Source organism: Canis lupus, chromosome 3 (genome assembly GCF_003254725.2).
Source record: "Canis lupus dingo isolate Sandy chromosome 3, ASM325472v2, whole genome shotgun sequence".
Taxonomy (NCBI): Eukaryota; Metazoa; Chordata; class Mammalia; order Carnivora; family Canidae; genus Canis; species Canis lupus.
This window is the reverse complement of record NC_064245.1, coordinates 60,275,934-60,293,595: the sequence shown is the minus strand read 5'-3', so window position 1 is coordinate 60,293,595 and position 17,662 is coordinate 60,275,934. Positions and strand designations below refer to the sequence as shown.

Here is a 17,662-nt window from a genome sequence, read left to right as displayed (position 1 = left end):
CCCTAGACTGGCCTCAAAGGTGTCTCCATCCACCCAGGTCCTGTCCTGGCAGGACAACCAGACTTGAGTGCGATCCCTTCCTCTCTCCCTACCTCACCACCATCCAAGATGTTTCAGGGTCCACCTGGTCCAGGGATGTTCAAAGCACACTCCCTGTCAGACACAGGTCAAGCAGTGTCCTAAGGCTGGGGTGCAGATCCAGTATGGGGTACTGGAGGGCTGGCAAGCAGAGACCAGAAGATGGGGTATAAAGAAAAGCCAGGGTCAGAGTTGGGAATGGTACTCCTAAACCCAGCAACCCCTGCAGGAATCTAAGTGGAGAGATGAAGTAATGAGACCAAAGCTGGCTATGAGTCAGCCCTGAGCAGCTGGTGGCGGCCGGGGGCTGGGGCGGGGTACAGGTGTAGTGATTTGAGAAAGCATAGGAAGAGAGAGGGAGGGAGGGAAAGGAGGGAGAGAAGCCTGGGAGTCTCTGCTTTGTGTGCTCTCGCCACCCCATGAGATAGAGAATCAATAGTTCAAAGTCATCCCCCCACCCTTTCGCCAGCTGCCCTGCCCTTCCCGCCTCTCCCCTGTACCAGTCCGCCTGTTCCTCCAGCTTCACTGCAAGCCTGCCTGCCAGTTCTTGCTCCCTCTCTGTCACTTGGCACTAGGCTCAAATGATTCCCAAGTGGAAAGATGTTTATCTGATATCAATGAAACATGTGAACCTAACTTACTTTGTAGTAGTTAATTTTGGAAGGAACTGATCTAAAGGTGTAAGTTATTGTTCTAGATTTTTTTTCTTACTCTCAAAAGTATATCCATTAGAAAAACGGTGGCATCTGTTTTGATTAGACCATTAGTTTAGTTTTTTTTTCTTGAAGATTGTATTTATTCATTTATTTATTCATGAAAGGCACACACAGAGAGAGAGAGAGAGAGAGAGGCAGAGACATAGGCAGAGGGAGAAGCAGGCTCCATGCAGGGAGCCCGATGTGGGACCGGATCCCCGGACTCTGGGATCACGCTCTGGGCCAAAGGCAGATGCTTACTCGCTGAGCCACCCAGGCGTCCCAGACCATTAGTTTTTATAAAGATGCATTTATTGAGAGAGGAAGATAGAGCATCAGCATGAGGATAGAGAGAGAGAAAAATCTCAAGCAGACTCTGCACTGAGCTTAAAGCCAGATGTGGGGCTCAATCTCATGACCCTGAGATGACAACCTGAGCCAAATCCAAGAGTCAGTTGCTCAACCAACTGCACCACCCAGGCGCCCCTTTATTAGACCATGATTAGATTTGCAGGCACTCTTGGGGCCCCTTGTAATGATGTCACAGACCCATGGCTGGAAACATTGCCTGGATGGAGAATTAATTTGCATGGCTCAGCATTCAGATTCTTCCTTCTGCTTTTGCAACGGGAAGGTTCTCCTGATGTGGGCAGACTGAGTCCGAGAACACAGGGGAAGTTCCTACAGAACCAGCCAAGAGGGTCCTTGGCTTCACGCAGGACAGAAATAAAATACAAGCCAGAGAAAGTGAAAACAGTTTATTGAATAATGTGGGTGACAATGAATAGCAGACAGAGTGTCTGGGAGACTCAGAGGGGAAATGAAAATGAGTCTCTTCCTCGCTTTGAGTTAGGGGCTTATTTGGCATAGGGTCTAGGGTACTTGTTCCTCCAGAATCCAGGGAAGAGTCCAGTCAAAGGTGTCAGGTGAACAACAGATGTTATTCTGTAAATTATCAAAGGTTGGAGTATTGATGCCAGCATCAGAAGACATTTGCTTGAAGCTAACATCCTGCAACATGTTTGGGATCCAGCTCTTAAATGTTATCAGGTATTTGGGGACCTAGGACAAAACTCAGAGAATGATTAACCGCATATTTCTACTTTGGTGGAAAAAAACCACGGCGTCTGCTCCTCTGTCCGAGCTCAGGACGTTTAGAATGAGGATCCTCTGTCTTACCTCTTCTGCACTGCCCCCCTCCATACTCCTCCTGTTGCTCCACCACCTTGGGTGTGGCCTGCATAACTGATTCCTATACCAAGTGAGTACCTCCAGCACCACTGGCTCCTCCTGGTTCCCTCAGGACAAGGAGTGAAGAGTAACACCTTGGATTTAACACTGTCTGCTTCAGATTTCTTCATTGGTGCCTCAGGTAAAAACTGACAATGGGGGAAAAATTGATTGGCCTTTAAGTGGTCCCAGGTGGAACATGATTCAGTATTTAAACTGATTTAAGTTTGCTGGTTTAATTAGGATAGGCATATCTTCAGAGTTATCAGCTTTAAATAGGAAACTTTTATCCTACCAAAATTTACTAAAGGTCAAATAAACTCATGTGATCTCCGTTGCAATTTGTTAGCAAAAAGAGGACTAAAAATGATGGTTAATTTTGTCTGTCGCAAAAGTTTCATGGGTAATTGCCAAGATAGCTTTCAAAGTCTTTGTTAACTGGAGACTTTAAAGTTTTGCTTGGATGATAAATGAGATTGAATTTGTTGGACATCTAGGTCTTTTCCAAATAGGACGGAGCATTAATTACTGGATGTAGGTTTGTGCCTTTGGCTTCTTATTGCAGAGAAGCTGAGGGTACTTGAGTCTGTTAGTAAATATGCTTTGTGCTCTAAAGATTGTATTACGGGATCCCTGGGTGGCGCAGCGGTTTAGGGCCTGCCTTTGGCCCAGGGCGCGATCCTGGAGACCCGGGATCGAATCCCACGTCGGGCTCCCGGTGCATGGAGCCTGCTTCTGTCTCTGCCTCTCTCTTTCTCTCTCTTTCTGTGTGTGACTATCATAAGTAATTAAAAAAAAACATTTTAAAGATTGTATTATGAAAAGACATGTTTTTAAATTACAAAATATATTTATATTCATACATTCTGATCTAAAAATTATGGTGTAACAGTTCACAATTGCTTACTACTTAGTTTTCACGGGGGAATAAGGCGTCTGAGAGTCAAAATTCTGATAAATGTATAAGACTGAGTTTTAAAAAAAAGACCGTAGCTCAAAATCTGAATAAATAAAAGAGTTGCAGAAGGCTTATGAAGGGAAATTTTGGCAATGGAATTTTATGTGTGGTCAACTAAGGTCAAAATGAATGGATTTTAGAAGTACACTGGTGTTCAGACTGAAACTCTACTTTTCTCTGTTAAAAAGACAAAGTTTTCTTGGATTGTTGGTCGGCTCCGATTAGAACATGTAAACGAAGTTGTTTTTTTTATTCTCTTCTGTCTGCCCAGAAAGCCAAGGTTTGTGTTTTGTCTTTATCAGGTCTTTGGTTACTTAACTAAAACTCCTCAACATCAGAGAAGCGAAGTCTGCTACCAACCGTGTAATACAATATATTAGCCTGTGAAGTCTCTCATTGCCCTGTTGGTTAAATAAATACTCAAATTCTAAGTCTTACAATAATCTGTAATCCTTATGTAGCCGTGTGCTTTGTGAGTTTTCTGGGGCTCTAAACAAACTTACCCCTTTGCTGCTCTAACAGATGGTCCTTTCTGCTCAAGGAGACGCCCGTTTGTTACGGACCCTGGAATTCGCAACTGACCAAGCTTAACTCACGGGAAGGGAGTGCGGCCCGAGGAGGCGGGCGGCCCTGGACACGGCTGGGCGGGGTGGGTGGCTGCCGGGGTCTGGGGGTCTGGACGGGGGTCTGGGGCCGGGGGTCTGGAGGGGGGTCTGGGGGGTCGGGGGTCTGGACGGGGGGTGGGTGGCTGCCGGGGTCTGGGGGTCTGGACGGGGGTCTGGGGCCGGGGGTCTGGAGGGGGGTCTGGGGGGTCGGGGGTCTGGACGGGGGGTGGGTGGCTGCCGGGGTCTGGGGGTCTGGAGGGGGGTCTGGGGGGGCGGGGTCTGGAGGGGGGGTGGGTGGCTGCCGGGGTCTGGGGGTCTGGCCGGGGCGTGCCTCCCGGGGCGCGGTGGGGGGCGCGCCCGGGCGCAGCTCCTCTGGGGCGCAGGGCGGAGCGGCGGGGGCCGCGTGTTCTCCACCTCCCGGATGCCGACACGCACGCGCGCGCGCCCCACCCCCCGGAGCGCCCCCGGCCGTCTCCCCGGCGACTGGCGGCGGCGCGGGGTGATGACGTCAGGGCGGACGGAGGCCGGGAGGTGGTGCGCGGCTGCCAGCCCGGCTCTAGGCTTTCCGGAGGCGCGGCGCTCGCCTTGGGACGTCTGCCGAGCCCCGAAGGACAATTGCTGGGCGCCACCTGTATGCGCCGGGCGGTGTGGGGACCCGGCGACCGGGAAGGCCTGGCGGGATCCAAGGTCGGGGCCGTGGGGCTGGGAGCGCGGGCGGCGCGGGGACGAAGTGCCTGGCCGGGGTGGAGGGAGCGGTTGTGCAAAGGCCCGGGGGCACACCTGCCCTCGGTGATTGCTCAATGGTTGCGCGTATTGTGGTTGATTTAATAGTTGCCCGGGGCAAGAGTGCGGGTGCCAAGGACAGGTAGGTCAACAGGAGAGACCGTTGGAGGATTTCAGACATTGTCCCAAGAGGTCGCCCACTCAGCTGTCACCTAAAGGGAGAACGATCAGTCTGCATTTAGAGTCAGGGCTGTTGCTACTGTAACGATGTCCTGCGGGGGCAGCTCCAAGGCCCGCCGTGAGTTGCAGCAGCCTAGACACCAGGCACTAGGCTAGCATTACCATGTGGTCACCCTGACACCCGAAGAGGTGAAGAGACAGGCCAAGTTCACCCAGCTCGTCAGTGCTCACGTCAGGCCCCTTGGTGGCAGCAGCTGCACCATCTGCAGTAATGTGGGTGCCGCCAGGCAGCATGGGGCCCTGGGGATCCTCCTGGCTGCTTAGGATCATGGGGTTTGAGGTTGGTGAGCTGACGGCTGTAGATCTCCGGCAACTTACTTCACTCTAACAAGCTTCCAGTTTGCTCACCTGGAACATAAGAGTGCTGATAACACCTGGGGTTGCAAGCACCATTGACATGGTGTAGCTGCTTAGCGGCCACCTACCCTCAGCGGTTGCTCGATGGTTGCACAGTATTGTGATTGATTTAATAGTTGCAGAGTTAAGAAAGGATTCCATAGGTGTTAACGAGGTGCAGTGCGGGGGGGGGGCGGTGGTTGGTGACCATCCAGGTTTGGAGTCAGAGAAGGGAATTCCAGCTTGGCACTCGGGAACCATGGGGACTGGCAGTATGGACCTGGGTCTGCAGGAGGAAAGGCTGGGCCAAGGAGCCCGGGGTTTGAACATTCAGAGCTTGAGGACCTCTAGATCATGAGAACGGAGAAGTGTCAAGAAAACTGCCGGATGAGCATGCGGCTCTTCAGAGTCAGGTCTGGGAGCCCTCCATCCATCAGGACAGTTTCAGCAGGTGATGAAGAGTGAGAGTGGCCGGGGCTGAGAGTCTGCAAGCAGCTGGAGGGGAGCAGGAAGGGACTCACAGGGTGGTGCCCTGGCCTGCAGGGAGGCGGTGTGAGGAGTGACAGGACTGCAGTCAGGGCATGGAAATCCAGAAAGCCAAGAGCTGCCCTATAGCTTGCACTTTGAAGCACTTGGACTCTGCCAAGAGCTGTGGCTTACCTTAAAAAAAAAAAAAATTCTTGTTTTATTGAGATGTAACTCACCATACGATTCATCCATCTGAAGTGCACCACTCAGGGCATCTGGATGGCTCAGGCCACGATCCGGGGGTCCTGGATGGAGGCCTCGAATTGGGCTCCCTACACAGTGGGGAGTCTGGTTCTCTCTCCCTCTGCCCCTCCCCCCTGCTCGTGCGCTTGCCCTCTCTCTCTCTCTCTCCCGTCAAATATATAAATAAAATCTTTTTAAAAAAATGAAGTGCATGGTCCAGAGTGGGGCAATCGGCAGCGCTGTTTATTCCCAGAATGTTTTCATCACTCCAGAAGGAATCTTGGCCCTGTTAGGAATCATTCTCCAGCTGCTGGCAGCCACTAGTCCACTTTAACCTCTACATATTTGCCCATGCTGAACATTTCATGTAGGTAGGATCATACAATATGTAATCTTTTGTGTCTGACTTCTCTCACTTAATGCAACACTTCGAGGTTCATCCAATACTATTTCATTGTATGGATAGCCTACATCTTGTTTACCCATTCATCAGTTGATGGATATGTGGATTGTTTCCATTTTGGGGTGTTAAAAATAATGCCACTGTGAATATCCATGCACAAATTTTTGCATACATATTTATTTCCATTTCTCTTGGGTGTGTACCTGGGAGTGGAATTGTCAGGTCCCGTGGTGACTATTTACTTAAACTTCTGAAGATCCGTCAGACTTTCCCCGAATGACTGCTATTGTGCATTCCCACCAACAAGGCATGAGGACTCCACTCTGTGCACATTCTCATCAATACGTGTTATTGCCGGCCGATTTGATGTGCACCATGGGGTGGTATCTCATGTGGTTTGGATTCGCACTCCCTGATGGCTGTTGATGTGGCACATCTCTTCGCATGCTCGTTGGCCACCTGCATATCTTTGCAGAAGTACCTATTTGAGGCCTTTAGATCAGGTTATTTGGCTTTATTATTGAGATTCTTCATATAGTCCAGGTCCAAGTCCTTTATCAATATGTGATTTGCAAATATCTTCCATTCTCTGGTTTGCCTTTTCACTCACCCATTGGCATTCTTTGGAGCAAAAGTTTTTTATTTCGATGATGTTTGATTTACTTTTATTGCTTGTGTTTGTGATGCCGTGTCCAGGAAGGATTGGCCTCACCTAAGGTTGTGAAGGTCACTTCTACCTTTTCTTTGTGCAGCTTTAGTGTTAACACTTATATCTGGTAAGTGTCATGCGTGTGTGGGAAGAGTGGACCCTCATTACTTTGCACATGGACATCCGGGTGCCCAGCCCCACTTGGGAAGACAGTTTCTTCCCCATGACCTTGTCTGGACAGCCTGTCCAAAGGCAGTTGACCTTCCATATTAGGGTTTACTGCTGGACTCTCGGCCCTCTGCTGTCAATCTACACACCTGTCTTCATGTGGCACCATATGTCTTCATTACCGTCCCTTTGTGGCAAGTTTTGAAATCAAGCAGAATGGATTCTCCAGCTTTGTTCTTTTTCAAGCTGGTTTTGTTTCTTCTGGGTTCCTTAAATTTGCATATGAATTTTAGGATCAGCTTTTTAATTCCTGTACAAAAAAAAAAAGGGGGGGGGGCGGCTGAGCTTTTGATGAAACCACATTGGCTCTGTAGATGAGTTGGCGAATATTGATATTTTCACAATACTGGGTCCTTCTGACTCAGGAACGAGGGATATTTCTCCATTTATTGAGGTCTCAGGTTTCTTTCAAAAACACTTTGTAGTTTTCAGAGTATAAGTTCTACACTTCTTCTGAATTTATTTCTCAGTATTTTGTTATTTTTGATGCTGTTGTAAATTTATTTTTTTTCTTCATTTCATTTTTGAGTTGTTTATTGCTAGTGTATAGATATTCAGTATAGGGGACCTGGGTGGCTCAGTGGTTGAGTGTCTGCCTTCGGCTCAGGGTGTGATCCCAGGGTCCTGGGATCGAGTCCTACATTGGACTCCCTGCAGGGAGCCTGCTTCTCCCTCTGCCTATGTCTCTGCCTCTCTCTCTCTGTCTCTCATGAATAAATAAATAAATCCTTTTTTTATTTTTTTATTTTTTATTTTTTGGAGTTCCAGTGGGCTTTTATTGAGATAAATTAACAAAAACCAAGATTTTATCAACCATTTTTTCCTGAACCTTATAAACTCAGCAGACTCTGGTCCATATATATGTGTACATACAACATAACACATCCCAACAAAAACAGAGTCCCACTGGAACATTTGCCAATTAACAGAAAGCCAATTTTCCCTTTCCCCAAATGTTTTCAAAATTTTGAGTCCCCACTGTTCATTTCTCAGTGGAACTGGTCCCTTGTGGCTAGGGACGTTGGAATTCTACCCCATTTTTACTAAACAAAAATAATTTTTTTCAAGTTTTAGTTTTGTTTCAAAAAAGGGAAGTGACTTTGTTTTCTCCAGGCACCCCTCCCCCACAACCATTGGTTAAAATACAGAAGCCTGTATCTTAATAACCCAGCCCTACCCCCTCCCTTGCCCTGCCCAGTACTGTCTACTGGAGAATTTAAACACACTTATGCTGGAATCTGTCAGCTGTGGAGGGGCAGAGTCCAGGTGCCGGGCTAGCTCCCTCTAACCTCATGAACTGTTGTAACCTTTGGACACTTAACTCTTTACCCCAAAGATGAGTTTTTAGACCAGAGATTTTTGGGAGGAGTTTTAAAAAACATATCTTTAAGGATATAAAGTAGAACTATAAGCTCACCAAAGTCCACTTAATTTCACCAAAACATTGACGGACTTCAGCTCCCATGAAGCCAAAAATTTTGCTTGACAAAAGTATTTTGTCAGAAAATGATTCCACAGTAACAATTTTTAAGATACACAGAACACTGAAAAAAGTAGCAAATTAAAATAAATGGCTTAATTCCCAAAAATCATTTCATCTTTTTGTACTCATCTAGAAGGTCAGGAGTGTGGCTAAAGGCCATTTCTGATGAGGTTATGAGTTTCCAAAGTGTTTCTAAATCCTTAGTGCAGACACCCTCCCTTTTGGGGCATAGTAACCTCCCTCCCACCCCTATTAAAAAAGAAAAGAAAAAAAAACCAAATGAAACCAAGTGATCCGAATGAGATGTTTTGATTCCAACAAATTTACACTCAAGGCTTTGTGTTGAGTTGTCTGGTTCTAACTCAAGCATGATGGTATCAAACACAAAGCACACAGCAAAGGAAAGATGCTTCCATCTCATTCTGAAAACAAATACTGATAACCAATTCCTCCCCCCGCCCCCTAGCCATTGGGGCCCACCCATATTATGATGGTGGGGCCAACGTGAAAATAATTGAGAAATATATTTAGATTTGCTTCTCCCTTAGATTATTCTGTTCCCAAGGGAAAGACAAGAAGTTTCTCCGTTGGAATGTATGGGAAGAGAAAAACAAAACACAGGCCCAGAGGCAGCAAGGTGTGTAACAGTCCATAACCCATTACACAACTACAACCACAGGCAAAACCTGTGAGTTGGACATAATTTAAATATTAAAAATAGGGAACAGTTTCATCCAAATGAATCACCGGAAAAAATATTACCATTACTGAAAACAGACACCCAATAGTGGAAAGAAGACAAAAACAATTTCTAATAACAATGCTTCTTATAGTGAGGGGGGACTTAAAAAAAAGAAAAAAAAAAAAAAAGACTAGGCCTTGACCTAGTCCTTAGAGCATCTTTCCATTTAATAATTCCTATTCAAGAGTCCAGCACCAAAACTGGACAGCTGCCTCTACAGAACTGTGTCCAATAGTGGTGTCCCAGATAGTTTAAGTGCCACTCCTCACCAGAGGCTATACTTCAGTAATACTTTCAATTAAGTCTGTGCTTTAAGAGGGACCCACAGGCATGTGGCACCGGGCACAGTCTGAGGATAGCAAACGAGACTGCGCTGTTTTTGTCACCTACACTCTCTAGCGAGATATCAAATTGCATTTACAAGCCTTTCTTGCTTTTCTTCTATAATGAATGATCCCTCTTATCTCGCCAGAGGTGGGGAAGAAAGAGCTGCATCAGTACAAGGGCAAGATATTTTTGGTCAAAAGTTGATGCCTTCTAAATTCCCTCCCCCCCACCCCTCCCTGGAAAAGAGTTATTTTCTTAATTAGGGCTTGTATTTAGTAACCAACATTGGCTGGATAGAACATAGCTTGGATACTAAATAAATGAGCTTATTCTTTTTGGGTTTGTACTGTGCAGCTCTTGCTACAGATTTTTTAAGGAGTTAGGGCTATGTCTGATCAGGAGGCATCTGTAGGATTTTGATCCTAAGGAGTTTTGGGTGAGTCACAAAATAGTTTTGCTTAGAACTATGCAAGAGTCAAAAAAAAAAGCAACTTTGAATAATTGATTTTTTTAGCCACGAATTAAGCACGAAAGCATATGCAGGACTTGTAATATTTTAGGGTTTCGAAAAAATGGAATATAGGAAACAAATTTTTTTCATTTTATTTTTTGCTTTTTTTTTTTTAAACCCTAGATGCCTCCTGATTGACCTAGTACACTGGGTTAAAAGGGAATTAAAAACATTAAAAAAAAAAAAAGTTCACTGGTTTTGATTCATCTCACTCCTTTTGCCTGGAGATCAGGCCAAACATCAAGCATGTTGGGAGGGGCACAATTTAAAGCAACACTATTGACTGTAAAGCATTTGCCAGCAATTTACAATGCAAAATGACAGATAATTCTTGTCACAAAGCAAGAGGATGGCAAGCAGCTTTCTTTAGCATGAAAGTTAACAGCTCTCAGGAGTTGCCCATTCCTGCAAGTTTATGTATCAAGGTGGGCAGAGGGCAACACACTTACACAGTACAGGAAGTGATCCACAGAAAGTAAGCTCCAGAACTGCTAACATTACCAAAGCTGGTACTGGCTAATGTTCTGAAATGCAAAATCCATGCTTCGTACATATACTGCTCAGACACTGCCACACAACTGAATTTCCACACTGCAAGGGAGATTAATCTTTGTCCCCTTTTGCTGAGCTTGAAAAGTTCCTCAAACTTTCTTTAAAAGGGGAGGGAGAAGCAAAATCAGAGAGAGCTTCTCAAAAATAACATCTTGAGTTATAGGTTTCTGAAGTTTCTTTGCTCTCTCTGGCAGGTGTTCTCCAAAGGTATTAGATGATACAGTGTGGCAGCAAACAATAAATCCCAGACTTCCAGGTCCCTCTTCCAACACAGGGTCACCACAGAGGTCTGCTCTCTCTACTAAAGAGGCCAAAGTACTTTTTAGAATTTAGTGTTGCGGAAAACTGAGCCCCTCTCATCTTTAGCTGCTCCCATAATCATTCTAATCCCCTTAATCCCAGCAACCTTCATCCAAAAAAAAGATATATATATATATATATATATATATATATATATATATAACCCAGAAAAAAACTTATTTACAAAGTTTATACAAGTATACACACCCAATTTTCTATGGGACACGCTTTGCCACAGAGGAAAGAGGGTCAAGGCTCTGACATGTCTACACATCAAGTGCCATAACTGCTAATGGAAGCGTATGTAAACCAGTCTTTAGTGTTCTGCTATAGAGCACAAAGGCTTGTCATATGGCTCCTGCAATGATAGACTGCTCTTTCCTTTGGGAGCGATGATGTTGTAATCTACTCAGCCCGGAAGATATTTTTACTTGGGATTGTGTTTTGTTTTGTTTTGTTTTGTTTTGTTTTGTTTTTTTAAATACATGTATTTACAGTGCGGATGAACTGCAGTTGCATATCAACTCCTCCACATAAAGAAAAAGAGAATGGTGTTTAACATTACTAATACGTGTCATCTTCCAGCCCTGGGCTTGAGTATCGGGTATAAAGGGAAGAGAGAGACTCCAACTTGAAATCAAAATGAAAAGACAAAAATTTTAAAAAAGATAGGAAGGAAAAAAAATTAAAAAAGGAAAGAACTATTGTTGATTTCTTGGGCTGCGTCTAAAAGATGATATTCTGAATGGTCTCATAGCATAAGGCACTTCGCACAAATAAGTAATAAGCTCTTCAGGCTTAAAAAACGGATGAGTAATTAGGGAGAAGTTGAAATGCACTCAAGAGTCAGCTGTTGGAGAATTCTGAAATTGTAGACAAGCTTGTGTGTTCATCAAGATTCTTCTCTTTTTAGGGTTTCTCCCCTTCTCTTCTTTCTCCTCCTTCCTTGTCCCCCTTCCCCAGAAAACATTTTTTTAAAACCAGCAGTTAGTGCAACTAATGTTCAGTCAGCACACAGTGCAAACAAGTGGAACAAAAAAGGTAAATTCCTTCTTTTCAGCTTTTTCTCTTCACCAGTTAAAAAAAAGAAAAAAATGTCTGAGCTCTTTTAAGTCTTCATAGTTCCAAAATAAAAGAAGATGAAAAAGCCACAAAGAGAAGAGCATCCCCCCCAAACGATGTGTCACAGATCCAAACGAGCCCTCTGTAGTTTGTGAAAGCATGCTTGTTAGGGCTTCTCGTCCTCCACGGGCTCGCTGTGGTATTCTGCCTCATACAGGCTCTTGTCAATGTTGCTTGGGATCGGTTTAATTTCTGTTCCCAGCTGCTCCTCAATATTTTTCAGGTTGAAGCGATCATCATATGTGATCAAGTTGATGGCTAAGCCAAGATGACCAAAGCGACCTGATCTTCCAATACGATGGAGATAGGTCTCTAACAGCTTTGGGAAGTCAAAGTTTATTACCACATTCACAGCTTGTATATCAATACCTCGGGGAAACAAATCAGTGCAAACAAGATTGCGGCATAAGCCATTTCGGAAATCATGAAATACACGATTTCGATGTTCCTGCCTCATTTTAGCATGGATATAGAAGCAAGAATAACCCAGTAGAGAAATCTTGGCTAGCAATTCAACTCGCTGAGAGGAGTTACAGAAAATGATCGACTGGTTTATCTGAAGCCTGGAAAAAAGTGTGTTGAGGCAGAGTACTTTTTGGCGCTCAGTTACATAGGCGTAGTACTGGGTTACTCCCTTCAAAGTTAGTTCCTCCATCAGGTTAATCTCACAGGGTTTCCGCAAATGGGAATTCATGAACTTCTGTACACTAAGAGGGAAAGTAGCAGAATATAATAAAATCTGTCTGTTTTTAGGTAGCGTGAGAATAATATCCTCCATTATCTGCACAAAATCCTGTGAAAGCAACTTATCTGCCTCATCCAATACTATCATCTGGACATGATCAACTTTTGCTGCTCCTTTCTTGATAACATCCAGGATTCTTCCAGGGGTAGCTATCACCACGTGCACTGTGTCATCAAGCCTCATTATGTCATCCCGTAAATTGGTTCCTCCTGTGGTTGCCATCACTTTGGCCCCTCCCATGTGCTTGCTGACCTGGATGCAAATTTGACTGACCTGTAGAGCAAGTTCTCTAGTGGGAACAATCACCATTGCTTGTATATTGTCCTTCTTCAGGTCTAGCCGTTCAAGTAAGGGAATGAGGTAGGCACCGCTCTTGCCTGTTCCATTTTTTGCTCTAGCTAAGATATCCCTACCAGATAAAGCAATGGGAATGCTCTCCTCCTGAATAGGAGATGGCTTTTCCCAGCCCATTTCAAAAATTCCCATCAGTAACTCCCATTTCAAACAGTAATCTTCAAACTCATTTCCTTTTGTGGAGGTCACATCCGAAGTTTTGATTCTTAGATCCTTTGGAGGGAGTTTTAAAGTCTTTTTCCAGTCATCACCAGGTTTAATAGTGGTGGTCATACTCTGTGCTTGCTGCTGAGTGCCATTATTGATTGTGTTGGTATTTTTCAGCTGGTTCATCTGTTGCTGTGTCTGTGTGCCCCCGTCCTCCGGGGCTACCACTGGGCTTCACAGGGCCCCTCAGCTGACCATTTTGACTGGAAAGACCCATTATAACAGGGTTCTCTGTTCTGGCCGTGCTCATGCTGTATTAATTGTAAAGATGTCTCTTTCAAACTTCAAAACTTTTGAAAGTCAGTAGAGAAACTGTAATAACAGTTTATTAGGCTCTCCAAAACGAAGAGATAAATATAAGTCTTGCTCAATATATGAGTCCTTTATTGCAATGCAGGCAAGCACCTGTAAGTCTCTGAACGGTATGCAGCAGTAACTTGCTCTCATGCACCGAATCAACTTTTTATTTTTTAAATAGCCCTCTAACAAGGTTGAATTATATATCTGAATTCACTCACTTCAATCGCCGAGGCCACTCCCGCTCGGCACCCTCGGTCCTTTATTGTTGACTCCTAAAATCCTTTTTTTAAAAAAACGAAATTCAGTAGAGTTTTGCATATTGATTTTGTACCCAAAGAACTGGCCAAACTAACTTATTCTTTTAGTAAATTTAGTGAACTTATATTTTTAGTGAATTCCTTAGGATTTTCTATATACTTAATCACATCACCAGCAGATAAGGGATAGGTTTCTAATCAGGATGCATTGATTTCATATTCTCACATAACTGCATTGGCTGGAGCATCCAGGAGCATGTTGATGAGAAGAGGCCGAGTAGACACACTTGTCTTATTCCTGATGTTCAGGGGAAGGCATTGAGTCTTCCATATTAATGGACGAAGATAGCTGTGGACATCTCATAGGGGAACACCCTTTATCAGGTGCAGGGTGTTCCCTCCTGCTCCCAGTTTGTTCAGAATTTCTTTCATGAAAGGGCATGGGATTTTGTTTTGGGTGCTTTTTCTGCATCCATTGACACGATCATGTATTTTTGTCTTTCATTCTGTTGGCATGGCATATTACATTGATCTTTCTTTCTTTCTTTCTTTCTTTCTTTCTTTCTTTCTTTCTATTTTTCTGGGATGGGGAGAGAGAGAGGGGGAGAGAGAGAGAGAAAGGTAGGGAGGAGTAGAGGGAGAGAATCCCAAGCAGAATCTGTGCCCAGCCTGGAGCCCAACGTGGGGCTTAGTCCCACGACCCTGAGATCATGACCTGAGCTGAAATCAAGAGTCGCTCAACTGACGGCACCATGTAGGTGCCCCTAACTGACTTTTACATGTTGAGCTGCCCATAGTTTCCTGGGGCCCACGTCCCTTGTCATGGGGGGTGACTGGATTTGGTCTGCAGGACTCATTGAGGACTTGTGCACCTGTGTTCATATGGGATGTTGGTCTGTAGCCTCACTTTCTCAGGATGCCTTTGGTTCTAGAAGAGATGGGGTCAGAGGGCACAGTCCCTGCCATAACCATGTGGGTGCTCACACAGGTGCCTCTGCACCTCCCCCCCCCCCAGAAGCATAGAAGTTTTTTTGTCAAGAGATCAAGTCCCTATTACTTATTAGCAGTATTGAGCAACCGTACTCCGGTGCCCAGAGGCCTTGAAGACTCAGCTGGAGGTCCACGCCTGGGACCCTACTCTCCTTCTTGCCACTCCCCTAAGTCTAGGTTCACAGGCCCCTCCTATCCTGTGCCTTGAGAGCCAGGGCAGTGTGGACAGGAACCATTCCTTTCAGAAATTTCCAGAATCATTCTTTGGTCAAGAAGGCTGGGCCTCAGGAGGCCTGGCTTATTGGTGGGAAGCCAGATGTCTGTTTGTCAAGAGAGTTCAGGACAAAAGTCCGTGTTCAGAGGCTCCTGTCTGATGCCCAGGCAGGCTGGAAGGGGACTTTTGGTCCTGTCCTGTGTTGTCAGAGTGGACCAGCCAGCATTGACTGGACTCCAGAGGGAGGCTTCCTGGGCCATAAGGTTTGGCTGGGCCTTGGGGAGTGGTCTGGTGGTCCAGAGAGGGTGAGGTGTTGTTGGGCCGGATGGAAGCATGGAGCCTCTGCTCTCAGATGTCTCCTTACCTTGTCTTTAGGGAAGGTAGACGTGAGGTCTTGTATGACAATTCTCTTTGGCCGGCACTTTGGGAGTCTGCTTTTCTCCTACTTGTCACACGGTGCACTCGCTCACTGGCTCAGGTCATCTGTGTCCTGCAGGCTGACACCCAGTGATGGCGTCCCCATTGGAAGGCGGTGCAGATGCCTTGCTGCTGGATCTCCCCAGGGGGCCCCTACAGGCCTACCGCGCCCGAGCCTCCTTCTGCTGGAAGGAGCTGGTGCTGTTCTTGGAAGGCGAAGACGTGCTCCGCCTGAAGGTGAGACGTGTGGGCAGTGGGCCAGGCTGACCCCCGAGGGTGTGCTGGGCATCCAGCTCACGGGCACAGGTGGGCCATCTGGCCTCTGAAGACCCCAGCTAGTCCCCGGCATGGCCTGTGTCCCATGAGCCCGCCAAGCGAGCCTCATTGCAGCTCCAAGAAGGAGCATAGGAGGACTTTCATCTGCCCCTGGGTTCTGAGTCAGACCGTGTCCCACACAGCCAGCAGCCTTGAGAAAACCATAGTAAGAGCCTAGTGAGCATCTGTCACTGGCCTCTGAGTGGCCCACTCCCTGTCTCCTGCATTTCCAGAAAACCATCTTCTCGACTTTGGAGAATGACCCACTCTTCGCTCGTTCCCACGAGGAAGATATCTCTTTGGATAGGTACCGGGAGCTGAGCTTCCTCCGCTGCAAGCGAATCATAGAGTACAACCTCCTCCCCTTGGAGGACATGGTAGCGAACCCTCTGTGGTTTCAGGTGTTCACCAACTGCCTGGGCATGTATGACTGGTCCCTGGCTATCAGGCTCTTGCTGAATATGGTGGTAAGTGGGTGGCGAGGAGGGGTGGGGGGTGGGGAGCATGCCTTTTCTGCCTCATGCAAAGCCGCCCCAGGCCCAAGCAGGAGGAAGAGCACTGAGAGAGCAGGTCCTCATGAGATGTAGACGGTGCCCACGGGGTGTGGTGGTTGCTGGCGCGCCAGTGTTTGCTGGCTTGTGGAGGTTCGTGGGGACGCGAGCATTTGGGGAAATGTTTCTTTTAAGAGATTTCTAGCGCTCACTTTGGCAGCACATATCTTAAGAGATTTCTAAAAAATTGTGTGGGAAGCCAGAATGGAGATTAGAATGTGTGGGCAGATCCCATGATGCTTTAGGGAGAGGTCCTGCCTTTCTCAGCTGTACATGCAAGTTTGTGCACATGAGGCCTTGATGAGAATACAGTGCAAGTTAAAGCCCTATAAGAAGAGGAGCTTAGGACTTCTTTATACCAACCCCCATCCCCCCAATGCCCCAAAAAAACCTGACAAAAAAAGCAAAAACCAGCAGGGAAGGGAAAGCAGGTCAGAGGAGATGCCAGGGCTCCCATTGCTGGTACACGGGCAGAGGTGAGGACGTGTCTGTGGCCTTGGCACACCTGTGGCCCACCATGGGGCTCTGATGGAAAGCAGAGCTTGCCCCCTGTCCTGCACCCTCGTTCCCTCTGCTCCCCCTCTGCTCCTGTCTCTGCCCATCTGGCTGGTCGGGACTTCCCTGGGGCATCTTTAGCGGGAGGTGCTTGCCCTTGACTTACACGAGCTGCTTGAGCCCAGGGACCCGGGTCTCAGCCCCCTGTGGACGTTACAGTACTTGCCACTCCCACTCCCAGAGTGCAGAAGAGCAGGACTCTTTTAACTTCACCTGTTTGCATGCTGATTTTGTATTTTCAGACTTTTGGATTAGCAATATACAACTTGGGTTCTGAAAGACATTTAAAGTACCTTCCAAAGATCTTCAACATGGAGGTGAGACGAGAGCTACAGTGACCTGTGTGCCTGCACTCTCTCCCCGTGCACCTCGGGGAGCAGAAGGGGGCTCCTGGGGGCTGTGTATTCCCCAGCATGCTGTCCCGAATCCCCAGCACTTGGTGGGTTTAGCTTGTGGCTCTCAAAGCGAAGCCTTCAGTTTTCACTGTTCCCAGAGGCCAGGGCCGTGGTGTCCAGCATGGCCCCATGACCCCGTAAGACCCCAGCTGGTTGTGTGTGGGGGGAGTTGATGCTTTGGCCTATAGTTTAGTCCTTCCAGAAGGATGGTGGTGGGGCCCCTCCAGGGGTGCGCAGAAAGAGCTTTCTTGCCTTACCCCATTTTGTGCTTCCATATTAGATTTTTGGATGTTTTGCCGTGACCGAACTCAGCCATGGGAGTAATGCCAAGGCCATCCGAACAACGGCCCACTATGACCCCATTACCCAGGTACTTGTTATGTTCCCATTGGCCTCTGGGCTTCAAGGATGTGTAAGGTGCTGTCCCAATGCTCAGAAACCCGTCCTTGTGCACGTGTGCTTTTCACAT

The 17,662-nt window shown here is 46.7% G+C and overlaps 2 protein-coding genes and 1 long non-coding RNA gene across 5 annotated transcripts in view; 1 reads left to right on the top strand and 2 right to left on the bottom strand.

The window, feature by feature from the left end:
- Positions 1 to 1,516: 1,516 nt before the first annotated feature.
- LOC112653071 (uncharacterized) lies at positions 1,517 to 3,647 on the bottom strand. The gene is made up of 2 exons (XR_003131908.3): positions 3,465 to 3,647; positions 1,517 to 2,778 (listed from the first exon to the last, which is right to left on the bottom strand). It is a non-coding gene; the product is annotated as an uncharacterized LOC112653071 (long non-coding RNA).
- ACOX3 (acyl-CoA oxidase 3, pristanoyl) overlaps positions 1,909 to 17,662 on the top strand; it is a 54,262-nt gene continuing 38,508 nt past the window's right edge. Inside the window, exons 1-5 of one of the 3 annotated variants that reach the window (XM_025436872.3) lie at positions 1,909 to 2,145; positions 15,457 to 15,614; positions 15,926 to 16,159; positions 17,041 to 17,115; positions 17,474 to 17,563. In XM_025436872.3, coding sequence (XP_025292657.3) covers positions 15,471 to 15,614; positions 15,926 to 16,159; positions 17,041 to 17,115; positions 17,474 to 17,563 — 543 coding nt within the window. In that variant the 5' untranslated portion in view covers positions 1,909 to 2,145; positions 15,457 to 15,470. Of the gene's footprint in view, positions 2,146 to 4,075; positions 4,254 to 15,082; positions 15,224 to 15,456; positions 15,615 to 15,925; positions 16,160 to 17,040; positions 17,116 to 17,473; positions 17,564 to 17,662 lie in introns of those variants that run through there. The other 2 variants (XM_025436871.3, XM_025436874.3) reach the window with 2 other exon arrangements.
- LOC112653070 (probable ATP-dependent RNA helicase DDX6) lies at positions 11,499 to 13,766 on the bottom strand. The gene is given in 2 exon segments (XM_035714148.2): positions 11,499 to 13,349; positions 13,351 to 13,766. Coding segments are annotated over 2 exon segments (1,449 nt in total). The 5' UTR covers positions 13,450 to 13,766; the 3' UTR covers positions 11,499 to 11,999.